Genomic DNA, 20559 nt, shown 5'->3' with positions numbered 1-20559 from the left:
ACAGCATTTTTGGATGAGGACTATTATATTTATAGTAAACACCATAATTATTCAGGAAACACAATATATACTATATAATTTAAGAAGATTGATTCTTCCGACAATTTTCGTCACTAGTTCTTTGGAAGAAGATTAATAAACATAAATAAGTTATGTACTATTATGTGTGTTAGCCGCGCAACAACATTAACTGCAATTTTTGTTATACACAAAATTCATATCATTTAAACTTCATTCCTAACTGGAATAATTATTTTTAAAAATGCTAAAATATCTATTTTATATTACATTGAGGTATGTTGGATCTTGAATAATATATAAACATAAACATTTTGTATTAATATTATAAGAATAATAATTTATTTTTATTTTTAGGCGTTATAATTATTACACTTTTAACTGAACTCCTAAATTTAAGAAAAAAAATTGTGCAATGATTATTATGTTAGTGTGTGCAATTGATTTCAAATTCTAGATACGTTTTTTGTTAGTAAAAGCAAAATAAGTGTAAAAAAAAATATGTGTAAAGATAATTAAATAGAATAAAATATTTTTTTTTTTGTTATAAAATTATCAGGTGTGAATTCTAAAAGATTTTTCCCAACTAGTATAATATAAAAATGTATAGGTACATTTTTAGCCCAATAAAATATATGTCATATGTGACTTAATGTAAAGAATTCAATCAAATTAACGAATATATAACCATTGTTTTACTATTATATTAAAGTGACTTACAGTTTCTAATGGTAATATCAATTGCTGCTTTACTAAGTAATTTTAGTCGAATCGGCATAAAATAAGGACTTACTCCGCTGGAGTGTGTTCGGAATATTATTCGATTGTTTTCGGAACGTGTATTATAATTTGTAGGTAATTACTGTGAGTGTAATTTATAGTTTTAAGTTTAAATATAATGCATTGAAGTGGTATTAAAACTATTAAGTAGGTTACTGGTTATGTTAACACTTATGAAATGTATAATACAAATTTAGTATTAAATCTTAGCCAATAAGTCTTAGTAGATGTAGAAATATAGAAACTATGTTATGCCATAATATATAAGTGATAGGAAATGGCGAATGTGGGTCCTTTAGCTGTGATCGTTTGATGCGGTCACTGTTGGATAAAACAATAATAAAATGTTATACTTGAATTCTGTGTAAAGTGTAAGTCGGAAGCGCAGTGCATAAATAATAGAAAATATTTAATCAACGTATCTTTTTAGTGACACTCATTAAAATGCAATATTGTTTTTGGTCTTGAATTTAAAACTGTAATATTATATATTATAATGTAATGTGCCTAACAATGGTTATATATTATTATAAACATCAGATAATGTTTTTTTTTATCCAAAGCGGGGCGATATATTTTATGTTTATCTTGCAGTATTACAGGTTATTTTCTTAATATTTTATTTATTCATTTAAGCACACGGTGCGCACAATGGCTTCGGTCACTCTGTATGGATCGCAGTTGGACGCTGGTCTACGATCTTCTAAGTAACCCTTCTTCTCGTCGGCACAAGTACGAGGAATACGAATACTAGCACCACGGTTGGCCACGCCTAGAACAATTACAAACACTTTTTTAATAATTGTACAGATGATAGTGTGAACTTAGTCTCACAACTCAGTTTTTTGGGGGGGGGGGAGGATTTTGTTAAGATCATTTTTACTTGTTTTCGAGTAAAAAATTGCTGATCTTGTTAAATTTTAATGTTGCAACTAAAAATGAATGTTTAATGTTTATGCAAATTATTAATTTAAAAAATAACAGTTACAGGCTGTGGTTTGTTACTATACTGTACCTAACATTGTATGAACTATTTTTTTTCATAAGTTTTAATAGATATAGACGTGTAAATAGAACTTTTAAAAAATGTTCTAAAGCTTTTTCTACTTTTGCAGTTAATACGCATTAGTGAAGTAAGGGTGGCAATATATCAGGTATTTCTAAGTACTAAAAGTACTAACCAGCCGAGAAATCGTGGATGGAAGAAGTTTCGTGTTTTCCAGTCAGACGGCGTTCGTTGTCTTTCCCTTCGTTGGAATCGTACACCTTAATATGTCTCGCATGTTGTTTGGACAATTTTTCAATAGCCTTCTCGATTTCATTGAAACAATAGATAATCATTTAGATAAGAAATTAAAAACGCTTAGAATTATATTCTCTTTTTAAAATATAACTTACATTATTCCATTGTTTTCTCTCATAGCTTTAGTTGAGAAATTACAATGGGCACCGGCACCATTCCAATCGCCCGGCACTGGTTTTGGATCAAGTGTTACCACAATGCCAAACTCTTCGGCAATACGGTGCAATAAGAAACGAGCCATCCATAAATGATCACCGATGCTAATACCTTCACATGGTCCAACCTGGAATTCCCACTGAAATAAACAATTAAATTAATTGTCTTACAATAATAATTTATAGGTAGGTACTAGACAATTTATAGTTTAACACAAAATGCAAATTTTTAATTTATATTATATTATAACTTCTTGATCCCGTTGGCCGATAAAAATACTAACTCATCTTTAAGATTCAACATTTGTATTCAATTCGTCATTTAATAGGTAGGTACTTGGCGTAGTGATGTTTAAAATTTTCCGTGTCAAATTCCCGCGTATTTAATCTCCATTAAAGATTTTTAACATAGTCATATAAAATACACATCTAAAATAATATTCAATCATAATAACTATTTTGTCCCGTTTTTTAGCTTTGTATAGGTTAAACAATTTTTAAAATCTGTACCTTATCAGCCAATTGCTAATTTCGTATTTATCTATGCTATATTTTTTAACCAATATCAACTCTATATAATGCACAAAAATATTTATTATTATTATTAATTATTTTATTTATATTATATTATTATAGCTTATGTCCATAAGTCATAAACGAAAACATTATTAATATGAAATATTAAGCTTTGATATTTATTCCTTATTTTAAACCAGAATCTGTTTTCAAAATGTTGATTTATTGAAATCAAATTTAGAACGAGTATAGTTAATTATAGTATTAGATATTTGAAGTCTTAAGTCATGCTAAGTGTTGCCAGTGGGTGGCTTCTTAATCAAATTTTCAAGTCCTGTTTTCTTTTAGCACATAAGCTTATTGTACATTAATTGTATAGATTGTTTATTTCTAATAAAAATAAATAAAAAAAAAGATATTTGAAGTTTAGAAGAGAAAAATTTCATATTTATAATATTTCCGATATAACTCGCTCAGTTTTAATCTACAACTACCTAAGTCAGGATTTTTAAGATAAAATCGATGTATCTTCGAACAATTGTTACCCATAAAAAAATTGAACAATCTACGTTTACCCCTGACCACAGTAGACATCGTTATGTATTCGTTAGGTATTATTATGCAACGTCAGCAAAAGGTAGGTAAGTATTGTAAAATACAAAATACATGCAAATATTATATATCTGCGTTGGCCAACGCTCGTAAATGTATAATATTAATGACTGTGTAGGTACAGTGGCGTAGTCGGGAATTTTTTATGGGGATTGACAAGGAGGGGGGGGGGGGCAATTAGGGATTTTGTAAAATTATTTTTTTGATATGGACTAAAAAAAACACGGTAAATTGGGGGGGGGGGGAGCGGGCTTTAGCTCCCTTTGGCCCCTGGCTACGCCTCAAGAGGTATGCACATTATATATATAGGTACCTGAGCTGGCATAACTTCGGCGTTCTCTCCGGATATGTTGATTCCGGCGTACAAACACGCACGATAATGAGCCTCCACAATGTCACGTCCATACACTTTATCAGCGCCGACACCGCAATAGTACGGACCCTAAACACGTAATACAAAACTGTTATATACTAATTGAATGTCAGTTTTTACCACCGCGGACGCCAAGTGACTATGATATGTTGTTAATCATTATTATCAGTGGTGTTTTCGTAAAAAAAAAAACCATAGCAGGTGGTATACGCTCGTCCGTGATTTCAAAGCTGCAATGACGCAAATAGGTGTGCAACGAATTTTGCGATTTTATAAGCGAAAAACCAATCAGATTTAATCCTTGAAAAAAACCACGTATGTTTATTATTTTACAAAGCTCTCGCGGACTGCATTCGCAAATCCACTAACTTCGCAGAAATACATTTTTATGCCACACATTTTTCTACATTTTTATTTATCCGGATTGAACATTTTATAAAATCGAACCAGATGATCGTACATCGGTAAAAAAATTATTATTCCGTGCTCGCCCGGGCGTCCGCATGGCCACCCAGCTATTTTAATTATTATTAATCGTTTCATCACTCGCAAAAAAACAAATATTAACAGTATGTACTGTGTTATCGGGGATTTTGAAATTCGGCCCCACCCTGCAAGTTCATATTTCAGCGGGCGCCCTCGGCTCTATAAATCCTGTCAAAAAAAAAACTGCAATAATCACTGTCACGAACGATACTGGTACACTACTATTAGTTATATACGTGATAATAAGTAATGACCAGGGTTCGGTACTTATAGTTGTACATCCGTCATAATACATAGATGATGTAGGACATAGCACAGTGTCATGCAAATACGTTATTTTAATACGAGAATTCAAGTATAACATTTTACTTTGGATATTTTTGATATACTGAAGCATATTCAACGATTTTCAACGATTTATGGATTTTTTATCGTTCAAAATGTTTTAATTAAAATGTTGAACGATTAATAACAACAATGTATTAGAGTGAGTGTAGTAATACTATTTGTGTAGCCATCTGTCACGAAAACGTTGCACGTGCGCACGTGATTTATAAATACTCGACAAAACTAATTTGAAATGATCGAAAACCATGTAGTTAAACACCTTTTTCAGATGGCTTACTGAAAAACTTCCGACAGTACTCATCTGCATACTACATTCGTTATCGCCCGGCGAGTGAAAAAACTAATCTATTTTATTGTTTGATTTTTTATTCATTGATAATCTCATTAATTATAATATTTAAATCACAATTTTTTTATATTCATATCAAATAAATCCTTATATTAATGATTTTTTAAGTGTTTTTTTTTTTCATTTTAAGTACACATTTTTAAGAAAATTGGGTCATTTAATATAAGTGCATATTTTAGTGCTCTTTAGTGCTGTACGCCCGAATCCTGGTATAATGACCAATATTAATCATTTGTTAAACGGTTCTAACTTATAGATGATCGATACATTTTATACGTAAGTAAATAATAATACACATTACACGGTACGAATTGCTTAGTGTTTGACTATTTTCACAGGGTATAAGTAAAGGGCTAATAATTCGCCAAATGGTAAAAGGGTATACCGTGTACCCACAAAAACACCACTGATCATAACGTACTATATATGGATCTGTGACATGCGCCTAGGCAGTACCGTAGCTAGGATTTTTTTTCAGATTTTTTTCACTACGATATTTCATTGCTAGAGCCAGAGTACTAACGGGTTTATTGAGTCTGATGTTTCGGCGGAGAGGGGACTTGAACTTTGAAGCCCCCCCCTCCCTTTACCCACCTAGCAACGGCACCGTACCGAGGTGTATAAAAACATCCACCATGACGTACACACGAAACGTACCTGGGGACCTGGGAATCCAGTCTTGGGCCATCCGAACGGTTTGCCGTCGGTGTCGAGTAACGTATATTCTTGTTCGATACCAAACCACGGTTTTTGGTCGGCAGCTTTAGTCATGGTTTCCAAAGCGGCTTTACGGTGATTTGTATCTATAAAATATATAAATAAAATATAACGACATTTCGTATTACGTATACTACGTTAAGTGCGTCGACGTGATATTTTAACCGTAAATGCGTTTACGTGGAGGTACCATATACATAGGCATTAGGCACATACGGTTACAGACAGGGCTGGCGTTACGGGTGGGCATACGTGATAGGGGGGAGGGCGCCTCGACAAAATTGTAATTGATTTTTGGGAGAGGGAGGTGCAAAGCGATGGTTTCGCCCTGGGTACTAATATTTGTAGAAACTTTTTACAGCAGAGACACTCACAAGGGACCAATAATTCCACAAAATATTTGTAATAATATACCTTACCTTATAAGTATATACTTTTTATATACTGTATATTAAAAAATATTATACAATCAATGACCTTGCCCACTTACTATTTTTTGAATACAAATCTCGAGTCAGTATCAAATATCAATATTGACTATTGAGTGTATTGGTAGAAAAAAAATACGAATGTGCAGATTAAAAAAAAAATGTCTTCATGATTATTATTTATCAACAATAATAGTTATCTTCGTCTCCGGTAAACAAAGGTGAAATTCGGAATCAGTCATATTTTTCTTACGAGTGATAACCATTTTTTTATGATTCGTCAATTATAACACATTATATTTTTTATTACCAGTTGGAGTGTGATCGTGTTTGTACGCTTCGCACATGACAAGTTTGTTCGGTTCCAACCTGAATGGGTCGTTAAAAATTGCCACTGGATATAAAAATGTATCTGAGTTTTCTCCTTGAGATTGGTACGTAGAGCTTCCATCGTAATTCCACACTGGGAGTTCTATAATAAAATAGTAAATGCTAAATATTAAGTTTGAAACGAAGTTATCGAATACAGAATACACTTAAACTAGCTATTATTAAGTAAGTGAGCGGTGAGCTATTATTTTCTTTATTTCAGTAAAACAGTATTTTACCTTATCGAAATACATAAAAAATTAAGTGAATATTAAATTATAAAATATTAAACAGTAGGTTAGATTAGGTTAGGAACCTGAATATAAAATGAATATACTCAATAATATTTCTTAATCGTAAAGTGAATTTTTTTTTTATAGATATTTTCTTTTCTCGATATTGCTAATTAATTTAAGTAAACATAATATTTTCAACACTGTAAAATGAAAATTTAAGCTACTTTGTCTATTTATTGCAAAAATATCAATGTGCTAATATCTAGATTTAATAGAAGTATATTGATTGATAGAATATTTATATTTTATATCATTATTAGTATTGTTATATTGCTATCCGATTGCGAGTTCCAAACACAATTAGTATTAATTTATTAATTTCCAAAGTAATGATTATGATTGAAATACCTATACTTTTAATTTTTTTTATTTTAATATTGCATACTGATAGCTGTTTTTCATTTGTGTGTTTTTGTTTGAGAAATACAATCAAGGTTAATAAAGACCATTTAGTCCTTGACTATGAATTATAACTCATATAGCTGGTAATAGGTTATAATCGACGGCATTAATTTGCTACAATAATTATTCTAGTATCCACAAGCAGTAAACATCGGAACGAAAATAAATTGTATAATATGTTTTAACAGGATATCCTAATTTCATAGACGTTTAATATAAATATACATAATAGTAGTATGAATAATTACCTAAAAACATATTAGTTTAATATATAAAAATGTTTAATGAATTCAATTAACCAGTCAAATGGTCAGTAATCTCGACGAGAATGACTCAAATGTGATTTACATTTATTCAAGTTTTTTTTCCAACTTATAATGCATATACATTGTACATAGGTGGCAGGTTGTTGCATATTTGTAATTAGATACACGACAAATCGACGACATACCTTCGGGTTTTGTAGGTATAAAGTCTAGTGTTCTGGATTTGGCTCTAAGATCTTGTCCAGTACCGTCTATCCATACGTACATGACTTGTACCTTATCCTTGGGTTGGGGTAGCTGTTGAAATCTCGCCGCAACAGCTTTGTTGATGACATAGTTGGGAGAAGTTTCCAACAATCCGTTGCCTGGCATGGTTGAACTGTAAAATGTAATAACTGTTCATTTTACAGTGTCTACCAATACTTGGACCTAATAATAAGTGTAACGATGATTGTTCCTACAAAATTATGATGTTAATCTGGAAAACTGTCGAGAAACACATAAAACATCAATGTCCGGAAAACTATATTTTCCTAAATTTAAATGTCAATTATATCAATAATATAATTGTATGATCATTTTACTTCCGTGTAGGTAGATACCTATACATATTATATCATTCGTCCGATTATGTGACGTACATGGAAATACTATTGCGTTTAAATTTAACATAATAATACATTACATTTTGATGTCGGGCGTTTTAATATATAGTGCTCGGGCATGTGACAAGTGTGCCGGAAATAGTGGTCATGACTTGGGCAAAATTGAATCTGCATTTAATTTAGTTACATTGCCCGGACATATTATTATACAATAGCCGGGCTCGTGTGTACAGTGCTTAATTTTTAGCGCGCAATGAAAATGTCTGAAAATTAATGTCCCGACGTCCACGATTTCTCGTCTGTAGGGTGTAATTTTTCTTTACGAGCGTCTGTACAACGATAACAATATTATCGATTGGGCATTCTGTAAACGATGGTATCAAACCTAATGACGGTTGGTATTGTACAACAGCCGATACTGTATATGGTGTCGATATCTGTAATAATACAGTAAAGATATGATGGTAACGTCTTATTGCCGTATGATAATTTCATCAGGGAGTATGGACCTGAGATATAGTACATAGAATTCCAGATCAGTTGAAATTACACCGTTTTCGATACCACTGAATATAAACTTAAACGACTTAACACTAGAAACCAATTTGAAACAAAAAAATAGTCGTTGATCCACATTGAAACAGTAGGTACCAATAACATATTTTCCGATGTCATTATAAGAAGCGGCTAGAAAATTATCGAATGTAGGCGGTCTAAGATATATGACGGCAATTTAGTAGTAACCGTACACAACATTGCAAAAAGTGTAAGACAAATCAATGGAAATGCAGGAAAACGAAGTACATCCAAGTGCCACGATACCTTATATAAGTTGCAAAAATAAATTTAAAAAATCGATAGAAAAAACAATAGTTTGATTAAAATTTCAATCATTCTTTCCTTTAACATTCATATTCATCTATAAAAATAAATTATTGTAAATTATTAAGAAATCAAAAACTGTTTTATATATTTTTAATTGTGATTGCCCAACATGTTTTGGTCAATTGGTGCTATGCCCGGGCAAAATGTTTAAAAATTTTCCGTTGAAATTGGGCGTTGCATTGTATACTAAAACGCCCGATTATACTTTTCCCTAGTAACATATTGTTTAATTTGAATACTATTCTTACAAGTTACAGGTGAAAAGTAAGTATCGGTATGGAACGATTGCAAGACATAATTTGTTTGTCCACATTACTCTTACACAACTAGGTGCCCGCCTAACCATATTATATAGGTACACGACGATACGAGTTTAGAAACGGCGAACGACATAGACATAATATTGTGTTATAATGATAAGAAAAAAAAAGACTGAAACCTATAAAAATAGTATATAGTTAGATGATTAACAAAACGATTGACTATATGGTCTACGACTTTATATACTTAAAGCAACATTACAATGATTTTAGTACGTCTGCAGTGATTATTAGACTTATGTCTACTCACCTTAATAACGTCAACAAGTGGTTTTTTGAGATGTGTTGTTACTTGTTGATTTGCACACCGCAAGTAGCTAGACCACCGTCAATGTAGACTGCGTATTATTTCATCAGTAATCTCTACTCCACCCGTCCAACTCGCGCCGCCACCACCGCCCACACCCACCTTCACCACCGCCCACTACCACCTTCACCACCATCACCACCAACACCACTTCCTAACCATATTCTACAACCAGTCCAACAGCCACAGTGTGCACAGTGTGCACATACTTTACAATAAATACACGACAGAAGAACGTTTTTATACAATTAATATTCTGTGCTGGGGCCTGAGCTGCACTGACCAGCTGAGACCTACCAACCCAAACGTGTGTTAAACATTACAAAATTATTACGTACGACGCAATAACATGTTTTTAAGGGGTTTTCAAACTGCGTTTTTTTTTGTCACTGCCCAAAACTCCAAAATTGTTTTTATAATGGCCTTGAAGCCTTCGATACACACATTAACCTTTCGAACGCTAACACATTATTTTATATAGGTTCCTATATTATGTTATTATTATTGATCGGAATAAAATATAAATACATAAATGAAATCCATTTAATAAATTGTTATAAAATGTTAAATTCCTACAATCTTCCCTGAGTAGGTACCTACTAACATTATTGTAATATACCATTAAAGGTTACTACTACACGTCACACGTATATGTACAATGTACCTAGAGCTGTACATTTTCATGACAATTTTCAAAAACTACGAAATTATTTTTTTTTTTTTAAAGTTATAGACCATCTGTTAATTAAACACTGATCGACAATATAGTATTACAACGATATAGTCGGTATATTATCACTATCGTTATTATATGAATTAATATTTATCACAGTTTTTGTTAGTATTATTAAATAGGTAGTTGATACGTAATATTACAAATTTTTAATGCTATTATGACATACGCTGAAGTTGAAAACATGACTACGGCCTTCGCCTACCTATACTGAATGCTAGTATTCATGTATCTAACTCGTGCACGAAAAAAAAATTAAAAATTTGAAAAATGTCTGCGTTGAAAATGTTCAATGTTGCTGAAAACTTCAATGAAAATATTCTTTTAACTAATCTTACAGAACTAAGTGTACCTATAAATTTTAGAATGGTATTGATTTTATATTATATTACTATACATGGGCAAAATAAAATCATTTTTATCGAAAGCGTTTAACAATTAAAAAATATCGAAAATATAATATAGTCACAATATTTTTTTAAGCATTTTTTTTTTTTTTTTGAAGCTTTTTAGACTTTTGATCAAATTATAATATAAAAGGACTCTAGTCTACAAGTAAGGCTAGGTAACTGAAATGGATGATGTTCAACTCGAAAATTCTTGGAAAAGATTATTGTAAGATTTGAATTCGCTGATTTTTCAAACTTCAAATGCAAATAAAATTCGTTTGAAAATAAATTTTAAAGTACTGTTTCAATATCTTTTAGCACAACTTCTCGTGGTTATAATGATACCAAAACCATGTTTCCACAAGTTACAACCAACGAGGTCGATTGGAAAAAAAGCATAAACAGTCAATTGCCAGAGCAGATTAAATCCAGAGGGACCAAGTTCGTATTCCATATGATTGAAAGAAATCTAAAAATAATTTAAAACTAAAAATGTCAGTAAACAACTCAAAACAAGTAAAAAAATGTTTTCATTTTACCAAGTACCTTCCTCTAAGAAATATTAAAATAAACATATGGTATAAATTTTAAGTACCTATACGGTTATTTGTTGTTAAATTATAACAAAATAAGAAAATCGTTCCATGAGAAACCAAGTGAATATCATATGTGGTAAAAATTTCAAATTCAAACTCTCATCAAAATATAATTTGACTTTACAGTAGACATTTTTTTTGGCTCAAGGTAGACACACTTATGAGGAGTCATGTGTTAAATGCTCTAATCTTGAATTTAAAAAGAAAACATTTTATGAATTTCTAAATCAAAACAATTCTCGAATTTTTGTGATTTTTAAGTATTTTGTCAAAATTCGAAATTCAGACACTCGTATAACAGTTTTTGGTGGATTTACGCTCAACATTTTTGAAATTTCTATCAACAAAAACTTACTAGGAACCTTGTATCACATTTTCAAGTATTTTAATAGGTGGAAAGATATTTTGATCAACCCGATTCAGAAGAACCTCCAAGTGCTGACATGACGTCTTTGGCCAGTGAAAGTGGATTTTTAAGCACAGAAGGTATCGTAGTGAGAGACATTTTTAAAGACTATTTTGTCAACGGAGGAGCTGTATCGTGGCAAACATAAAATTTAGTAGTGCTATAGTTCCATAATTTCATAGTAATATACTAATATTATTTATATCATATTATTATTATACGTAATTTGTATTACAAACTTATAGTAAATATTTTTGTGTTTACCCACGAAAATGTGTTTTATTATTATTGACGATTCTAATTATAAATAGGTAATCTAAATGTACTATTTTGTTTGATTTTAGTTCTCATTTTTATATTTAAACGTGTTTATATTTGATTATTTCAAATAATATTATTAAGATCACGAATATGCTATCATTAAAGAGACAAAATATTACGCTATAAATAGATAGTAATAATATAACTTCTTGAAAATAACAACATACGTTTTTAATTAAACCAGTCTTATGGTTAATTTATTATTTTTAAATAAAATCAACAAACAGTTTAATCAAAACGAGTGAATTTTAAAATATAACAAAAAACTTAACATTAAAAATACCTAAGAACCTTGGTATGCGCAAACTTATAATAAGCACCAACTATTAAAGTTAAAAAAAAAATTACAAAAGTTAAATACTTAAAGATTAGACGTGTCATCGTAATTGAACGGCAATAAACCTCTTGTGTTAATGTTGAGGTACTATACGAATTTGCTGGTGAACTCAGTTGACATTGGTACATATTATTGTTGTAATTGTAATTTGGTGGTAATTGATAAGGTAGTGTTTGAGCCGTTTGAGTAATTGAATATTTGTCATCTATCTCAGAGATTAAAGTTAGTGTCCTAAGTTTAGCTTCTTTTATCGCTTGCGGTGACATTTTTTTAAACCGTCATAGCAATACTTTTAAAAAACATACAAATATCATCCTCTTCACACAGTGTTTTCATACTTGTCGCCAATAATTTATTTTGTTCTTGGATACTTAATATTGTATCCTTCGTATCCTTTGAACGTTTGGCCAAAATAACAGAAATCTTTTCTTCTTTTGACCGAATACGTTTTCCTGCATATGAAGTTGATGGCCAATCGGACATAGTATTTTCTGTTTGTTCTTGTTCTTCGTTTTCTTGTAAATTTTCTTCGACGTCTTCAGGTCTAATATCGTCAGTAGTAGATACATTTGAAATATCGGTATCAGTTATGTCCATATTTGTTATAGTGCTAAAGTAAAAATAATTCAAATATATTTACAATTATATGATAATAAATGTATATATTTTTTTGGTTATACATAAACTATATTATGAATCAGCTTTAGAATGTAATATAAGTATCAGCATACCTTCTTTCGTACTCAACGGTATCCAAAAATGATAAATTCTTTGTACTTCTGTTTTTTTATATGGAGCTGCTGATCCTGTCGGAAGTTTTTTTTTTGCTTCATATACGTGTCTCGAATATTCTTCCAGCGTTTTTTACAGTCGTCGCCTATACAATAGGTGGAGTGAGGACAAAGAATAAATAATTAATATTAAAATAAAGTTTGCGTGTAAATTACTATATTATAAATTATAAATACTCGAGAATTATATTTTAAATACATACTTGATCTTTCTACTTCGTCAGATATTTTTTTCCAAATATTATCCTTAAAAAAATTATCTTTGTGCTTTTTACGGACACTATCGAAAATAACTTTATTATTTTCCACTAGTGAAATCAAAATTTCGTCCTCTGTTGGGGAAAATGAAAATTTTTTTGACATATAGACGCAACACTGGTCCGGACCGGTACTGACGCCGGACGCCGCCGCGTCAAACGCGAGTAACGAAACCAGTCACACACAAAATATATAATCTATGGTCTGGACGCTGCAGGGTAACCGTACCTTAACAGTTGTATGACGGCGTAACGTATAGGCAATACAGCTACATTACCGTAAGATGAAGTATAGATATTATTATTAATACACTAACATGTAAACATCTTATGTTTTTTTTTTTTTTTGGTAATGATCGACATAACATTGCTGTAGAATAAATCAAAATTTCACATGGATTTGGCTGTTGTTTTTGTCCTTTAACGGACTCCCACATTTATACTACCGGAGCCTGAACCAAAACTAACAAATTATTATGTATTTATATTTAGGTTTATATATTTTTTATGCGTTTAAATATCAATACGTTTAGTATACTCAATATTTATCTCGTATCGCCACCAGTAGCCTGCAAATATAAGTTCCGGAAGGAAGCCACGTCCATCGATATTGAAGTATATACTGGTACCTACTGCTTAGACAGATCGTGTGTTACTTCATCGGTCACCATTATACATGGCATACAATACGTATACATTTTGTTTATGTATAACATTAACATTTAACAATGAACAACATCAACGTTATACCTATAATTCAAAGCCGTAACTAGGAGGGCGCGGGGGCACCAGAAATTCTTATAAGTAGAAAAAGAGTTTTTATAATATTAAACAATGTTGGGCCCCCTCCCCCTGACCTAAAATTATACTATTATCTAATCATTTAATTTAATTAATTATCTAATACAGTTGAATATAATTATTATAATTATAATGTAGATATAATTATTGAATAAAGTTATATATATTTTTAATTATAGTTTAAATATAATTATCTAATATAGTTAAATATAATAATTGTAACTATAATATAAAATGTAATTGTTTAATAAATAGTTAAATACAATTTAATTATTTAAGTACTGAACTATACTATTCAATTGTATAACATTATTATTTATTATTAGGCGTAACACGATATACAAGTTATTACTATTATTAGTCATCATGGACAGTCGGACAGATTTTGTAATTCATTTGAAAAAAATTGTATTGCTATTTGTAACGTCCTATTTTTTAAATGAAACAATAATGTAACTCGCTGAAAATAATGTTGGGCAACGTAAATGTAATTTAAATAAAACTCTTTAATGTAATGAGTTAACGAATAATTGTATACTACTTTTCAAATGTAATTTACCCAAAACTGTGTTTAGTGCCTTTAGTTCTTCAATATATGTAATACACATATACCTACTAACCTACTTATTGGATATTTGTTTATTTGCTTACTTGTTGAAACGCCTGTTAAGGCTCAAATACTATGTAACACATAGAATCCGGATTTTTACGCAAAAACATAATTCACAAGCGTATATAGTTTAATGGGAGTAATTGAATCGTTTGAGTTCCTTAACTTGTAAAATAGACGAAAAAGGTTTTTCGCATATTAGTGGATCATTACGATCTTCGACAATATTTCAGAATATCTTAGCCTCGATTTTAGTTTGTGATACGTATTAAAAAATATTTTCGAGTTATTAGTTTAGCTCTAATTTTCTCCCATCTATTCCGCGATATCGTTTAGACGTAAAATGTTAATACTTCACAATTGCATACTATAGTTTAATAATTATATTATAAAGACAAATGCATAACCATGGTTGTAATTATTCCATATTGGTTTTTAATAGGAATATAAATTAACGATATTATCCGCTCAGCACGAAAAATGTTTAATTATAACGCCGATGACGCATGAAACTATTATTTTCAAATTAAAATCTTTAAAATATTAATGTTCATATAGCTTATGTTCTATATAATTGTTAATCTAACTTTTGATTACTGGTTATGTTTATAATTTCAACAAATGTTACCGTAGACAAATGGTGTTTATTTTATTTTGTACATTTCTGCTTGTTTTGAATACAAATGCATAGGTATTATTGCATATAATTTCAACCATTAAGACGTAAAATGCATGTTTTATGTACAAAAATGGTTGTATATTTGTGGTGGTTGGCCAGAGAAGTAATAAGTATGCAATGTATGCAGATAACGCACCGACAGGCTTGTATTAAATATCACTTTCCAATTTTCGAAGTAATTTCCCACCAAAAAAAAAAATCATCTAGGTATCCAAATTTATGAAAAACTTAAGTTGATATGAGTTCAAATTTGATACAATATGTACTACAGTGATTTCTACTCTTCTATGACATCGAGCTGTCTCGAGTAGGTACCCTTCAACTCTTTACTCTATACAGCAGGATAATGGTTTCCCGGGTTTCGTTGTTACGTATCAATGATTTCAGAGGTCGTGAACTCGAACAAAATATGCACTCGTGGACACACAATAATAGTACTAATATTTAAGTCAGTTAGATACCTTTGTATACCTCACATTTATAAATTATGCCTTTGATCGTCGTGATCTGACGATCGACCTGACTGTCCTGACTACAGATTTTTAGTCTTAAAATGAATTAAATAAACGACCGGATAGACCAGACAGGTATCTACTGAAATACGTCTTGAACGTGTCCAAATTATTTTTAAGCCATGTTGTTTTAAAAATGAAAATTTAACAGTCATCTCACTGATGGGGCCTCGAACGAATCAATAATAGACCGTGCGCTCGGTCACCGCAATACCTATAGTCATCACACATGCATTTGTGTGTTTATATGTATTTAGCACCGAGAAAATCCTGTGTGTGTGTGTGTGTGTGTGTGTGTGTGTGTGTGTGTGTGTGTGTGTGTGTGTGTGTGTGTGTCAAGAAGATAACTCAGTCAATAAATGGTGACAAGTTTTTTTATAGTGACTTTTCATTGCTGTATAAATGTACAATAGGACACAGCATAATACACAAAACAATAAATTACAGCAAACACGAGATATGAATAATAATAACTTACGGCCCTTTTGGCAAAACAATTAAAAATGTACTGTACCTATTTAAATATACAGAAATTTAAAAGAATTATGCCCTTCCTGGCAAAACTACTATATAGACATAATATGATATACAACTATTTATAACTATATAAAATAGTTTTTTTTTAAAACAGTAATAATATAATGGACAAACTATTTGAGCACCAGCGTAATAATAAATATGGACCTTTTGGCCCAACAATATGTATATAATATAATAAAATAATAATCCAACTCACAGGTTGTGAAGCGCAGACTGCGGGCCAGCAGCTAGTCCTACCTGTATAAGAATAAATGAAACACACGATAACGAAAAATGCAATAGGATGTTCAAAAAAAAATTGAAAAATAATGTGAAAATCCGTGTTCAATATAATAATAAATAGGGAACGATTCTTCGAGTCGACCCGAAATATATGTGTGGTAACAATATGCGGTGTGACGGTTCGCGTCCACTGCGAGACAATGACTATCGGAGATCTGAATACTATTAATAAAAAAAAAACACACACACTCTTTAAGGCGGTGATTAACGAGCACACAATTTACCTAATATTGACAGCGATTTGCGCACGTACAAAATGTTTGCTGTTTCTTGGTTGACTCCGCTGAGCGATCTGAAGATTTGGGCGGCACGGCAGTGATGTAAATTATTTGCCGGTGGCGGCGGCGGCGGCCGATAACGCGTCGCGCAGCACAATCTACATATTATTATTATTAAAATTGTTATATGACTCACAGCTAACACGAACATAATTATTATTATCGTACAACATTATAAGACAATACAAACATGGAGAAAAATGACGCGTAGTGTGTGCGAGGCATCCGGACGGCCGGCGGTGTGGAGACGAGTGCGGGGAAAATTATTAACAGGCGCCGCCGCTCACTAAACACTCAAGGCCGATACCAAAAAGTACATTTCCCCGGCCCCGGCAGTTTCAAATTTTCCAAAATTTTTCACTCCAATATTCAGCACGTGATTCGCATGTATTTGTGAATTTCCCGGAGAAACCGGTGCCGTACAAACTCCGGAAACGGCAGTATAAGAATGCACGCGAATCACGTGCCGAATATTAGAGTAGAATAATTTGAAAAATTCGAAATTTATAGGGCTGGGGAAGTGTGCGCTACATAGCAAAAGGATCCTATACACTATCCTCACTGGTCCTCGATAGAGCAGACTTAGTTTCCTTATCCTCGGCAGTGGGTACCAAAAGTATCCCTGGACGTTTTTGAACACCTTTTGCTGCCATACACTTTATAGAGGCCCTTATTATTCTTATAGATTTCAATTCAGTCAATTCCATATTCTTGTGCACCCCTACCAAGACATATATTATAGTCACAACCATAGTTTGGATCATACTATAAAAGTTACACAATAATACGATAATTAACTAGCTGTAACAGTGTCGTTCCAGCTATCGTGCATATTCCAATTTTATATAACTATTTAAATACGTAATTTAATTTTTGAACTTTTATCATTAGATGGCTCAGACCGTCATCGCGTTTTAGGCATATTATAAACAATATACTATTCATTGCTGCATTGTCCGGCGCAAGGCTGTAGGTACCTAACTGAAAACAAATTTTCGGGGGTCCAAAACTTTTTTGATGCCTACGGATTCTGAACGCTTGTCATTTTCAAGTTAAAAATAAAAAAAATTTGTTCTCTTTTCGGATATTTCTGAGGGGGTCCGGACCTTGTTACCCTGAGTTACCTTGAGAGCCTCGTTAGACGCTTTAAAAATATTTTATTTTCACCCGAAATAGTCAATGTAGTTAATCCACTTGGAACTTTAGCCATTTGTGACTGAAAACACTTTGTGTTGGTACCTATTCGAAATAAATAATTTTTCTAAACATTTGTAAAATATTTATGACATTTCGTTTCTCTCCCCTAGACGCGGCCTCGATCTGCCGTTTACCAATAAAAAATAAAACCCAGACGTGGGCATGATAATCCGCCCGCGGTGGAAGCTATATGTGGCTATGATTTTAATATTATTAATACCGGTAAGCGGGTAACCAACCCAAAACAACTGGTTCAAACTATTAAATAAACGTTCCTTGAATCTTAAAAATCGTTCGAGTATTTTGTGATTCTATAAGCCTCGCCCATAAACTGCTATAGTAGAATAAAAATTAATACAATACGAAAACAGCTCTAAGATGGGGTACATTTATAGTAGAATAAAAAACGAATTGGGTGCCCAAGTGAAAATGGGCCTTTGACGGGGGTTTATAATATGGTGTGAGCCTGGTGTGATAGCCTACACATTACCTATGTGTGTAATTTTTATTCTAATATTAAATATCATTTATTGCGTAAAAAAATATTCATTGAGTGTAAAAAATAAATATTCATTTACCTGGTTTAGGTGTGAGTAATATGGATGAACCCACTCTGGAATGAAGACTGCGTACTCGGTGTATGCGTGGGTCGATGTGCGTATTGCTTTCGGTATTAATTTACAATACCCTATAATGGTGATAAAATATTATTTTATGTTGTACACGAATAAATATTGTCATAAACGCTGAATCAACACTTGTGTTGGTATGCTATAGGATCAATACGGATATTTAGCAGTGTGGAAAGGTCACCTCAACATTTTTTATCAGTTGATGAGCTACGTTTATTTTTTAATTTATTGTCCTACGTTATAATCAGCTATATCTATATTTGAACTGCGTAGAGTTCAAAGTTTGAAAGAAACAGTGAGTCCTCAGATAACGCTTACAATATGTTTATGATGTATAGTTTGTATTAGATTATTAAATATTTATTCTATAGCATATGCTATATTAATTAGCTATTTTATATATATATATATATATATAAAGAATATAATATCAGCTACTCCTTTAAGCCTAAGTTTGTGATGGAGCGGAGAGTTAACATTCGTATAGAATATTATACAAAAATAAAAGAAAAAATTACTTATCAAATAATATTACATATTTACATTACACTAAGTTAGATTGATGGTAAACAGAACAATAAGTATATTCAAATAATATACATAACAGAATCGACTGATAATGTCATCCATACTTGTAAATAATATTTTAATTAATATACAATTTAAAACTATCAATGAACAAAATATAATAAAAACTAATAACATCAAGAATGCAGACTCTCCCTAAGAAGTTGTTAATATTTTTAATAATCCATGATCAATATTTTTTATATAAATTGGAATTTCAATATATTTGAACTTAAATTTTCTTAGGCTTTTACGAGAGCGCATTTAGATGGAGACTTCAACACATATGATGAATTAATAATTAGATTATATTTTAAATAAGTTCCAAGTTTATTGTTATTTTTTTTTTTTTTTAGGTGGATTTATTTGTCATACATTATGACACCTGGATACGATGCCATAATAATTGAAGGTAACAATAAATATATCGAGAGTGTTTTAAAAATAGTCAGTGAAATGAGAAACACTGAGATTTTCTGTCTCTACAAAATAAGATGAATGTAACAATATATGTTCATACCTGGTGTTCAAAATACCGCAATATTTAAGTTGACTTTTTGAGTAGAAATTAAGTTGAAACGAAAATAAATGAAAGAGAAGTTAAACGTAGGTAACTTGATGAAATTTTGATCGCGACTTGCGAGAGACGTGGACGGTGTGAGCCGGATGAATTGTGGTAAGACACTGCGCTATTGTTTTTATGTAAAGAAGTGATTGTGTCATCCCCACTTAATTTTTGTTACCTCGAGTTAGAATTGATAGTTTGAGACTGATATCATTAATATATGCATTCTCGATGTGCATATTATTTATAAGTTACAGGGCAGCACACAGAAGTTTCTTGAGGAGGAGGAAATGTATTTATCCAGTGGTCATTAACTCATATGCCTTGAATTAAAATGATTATTTTGTATCATCAATTTAGAAAACGTTACCAAAATCGTACTGTTATTTATAACTATATAACATACGCCATACGCCCATGCATATTAGTAAGTTACATTGTTACCTACTCAGATTAAATATTTTTTTTCAAACAAAATTCTAATTTCAAATACATGCAGCATCTAAAGATTATTTTTAAAAAAAAATATTA

The 20559-nt window shown here is 31.4% G+C and overlaps 1 protein-coding gene across 5 annotated transcripts; it reads right to left on the bottom strand.

Annotated features, from left to right (window-relative positions):
* Positions 1 to 1341: 1341 nt before the first annotated feature.
* LOC111038661 (glutamine synthetase 2 cytoplasmic-like) lies at positions 1342 to 20135 on the bottom strand. 5 transcript variants are annotated; one of them, XM_022321852.1, is made up of 9 exons: positions 19984 to 20135; positions 18843 to 18952; positions 7604 to 7797; positions 6396 to 6557; positions 5598 to 5743; positions 3698 to 3826; positions 2197 to 2396; positions 1980 to 2119; positions 1342 to 1570 (listed from the first exon to the last, which is right to left on the bottom strand). In XM_022321852.1, exons 3-9 carry the CDS (start codon positions 7788 to 7790, stop codon positions 1422 to 1424), a joined length of 1113 nt encoding a protein of 370 aa, XP_022177544.1. In that variant the 5' UTR covers positions 7791 to 7797; positions 18843 to 18952; positions 19984 to 20135; the 3' UTR covers positions 1342 to 1421. The 5 variants fall into 5 exon arrangements, with proteins under 5 accessions (XP_022177544.1, XP_022177546.1, XP_022177549.1 ...); XM_022321854.1 differs by lacking the exons at positions 18843 to 18952; positions 19984 to 20135 and adding exons at positions 16704 to 16744; positions 17014 to 17075; XM_022321857.1 differs by lacking the exons at positions 18843 to 18952; positions 19984 to 20135 and adding an exon at positions 17014 to 17097.
* Positions 20136 to 20559: the final 424 nt, after the last annotated feature.

The sequence above is a fragment of the Myzus persicae genome, unplaced genomic scaffold (genome assembly GCF_001856785.1).
Source record: "Myzus persicae strain clone G006 unplaced genomic scaffold, MPER_G0061.0, whole genome shotgun sequence".
Classification (NCBI taxonomy): domain Eukaryota; kingdom Metazoa; phylum Arthropoda; class Insecta; order Hemiptera; family Aphididae; genus Myzus; species Myzus persicae.
The sequence above is the reverse complement of the archived record's forward strand: the minus strand, read 5'-3'. Positions and strand labels throughout refer to the sequence as shown.

Excerpts from the sequence above, each read along its gene's own strand:
- LOC111038661 (XM_022321852.1), bottom strand. The coding sequence starts at position 7,790 with ATGCCAGGCAACGGATTGTTGGAAACTTCTCCCAACTATGTCATCAAC. Across the intron at positions 5,744-6,395 it reads ACACGATCACACTCCAACTG|ATACAAATCACCGTAAAGCC; the intron begins GTAATAAAAAAT and ends TATATTTTATAG. Across the intron at positions 3,827-5,597 it reads CTGGATTCCCAGGTCCCCAG|GGTCCGTACTATTGCGGTGT; the intron begins GTACGTTTCGTG and ends TTACGTGTTTAG.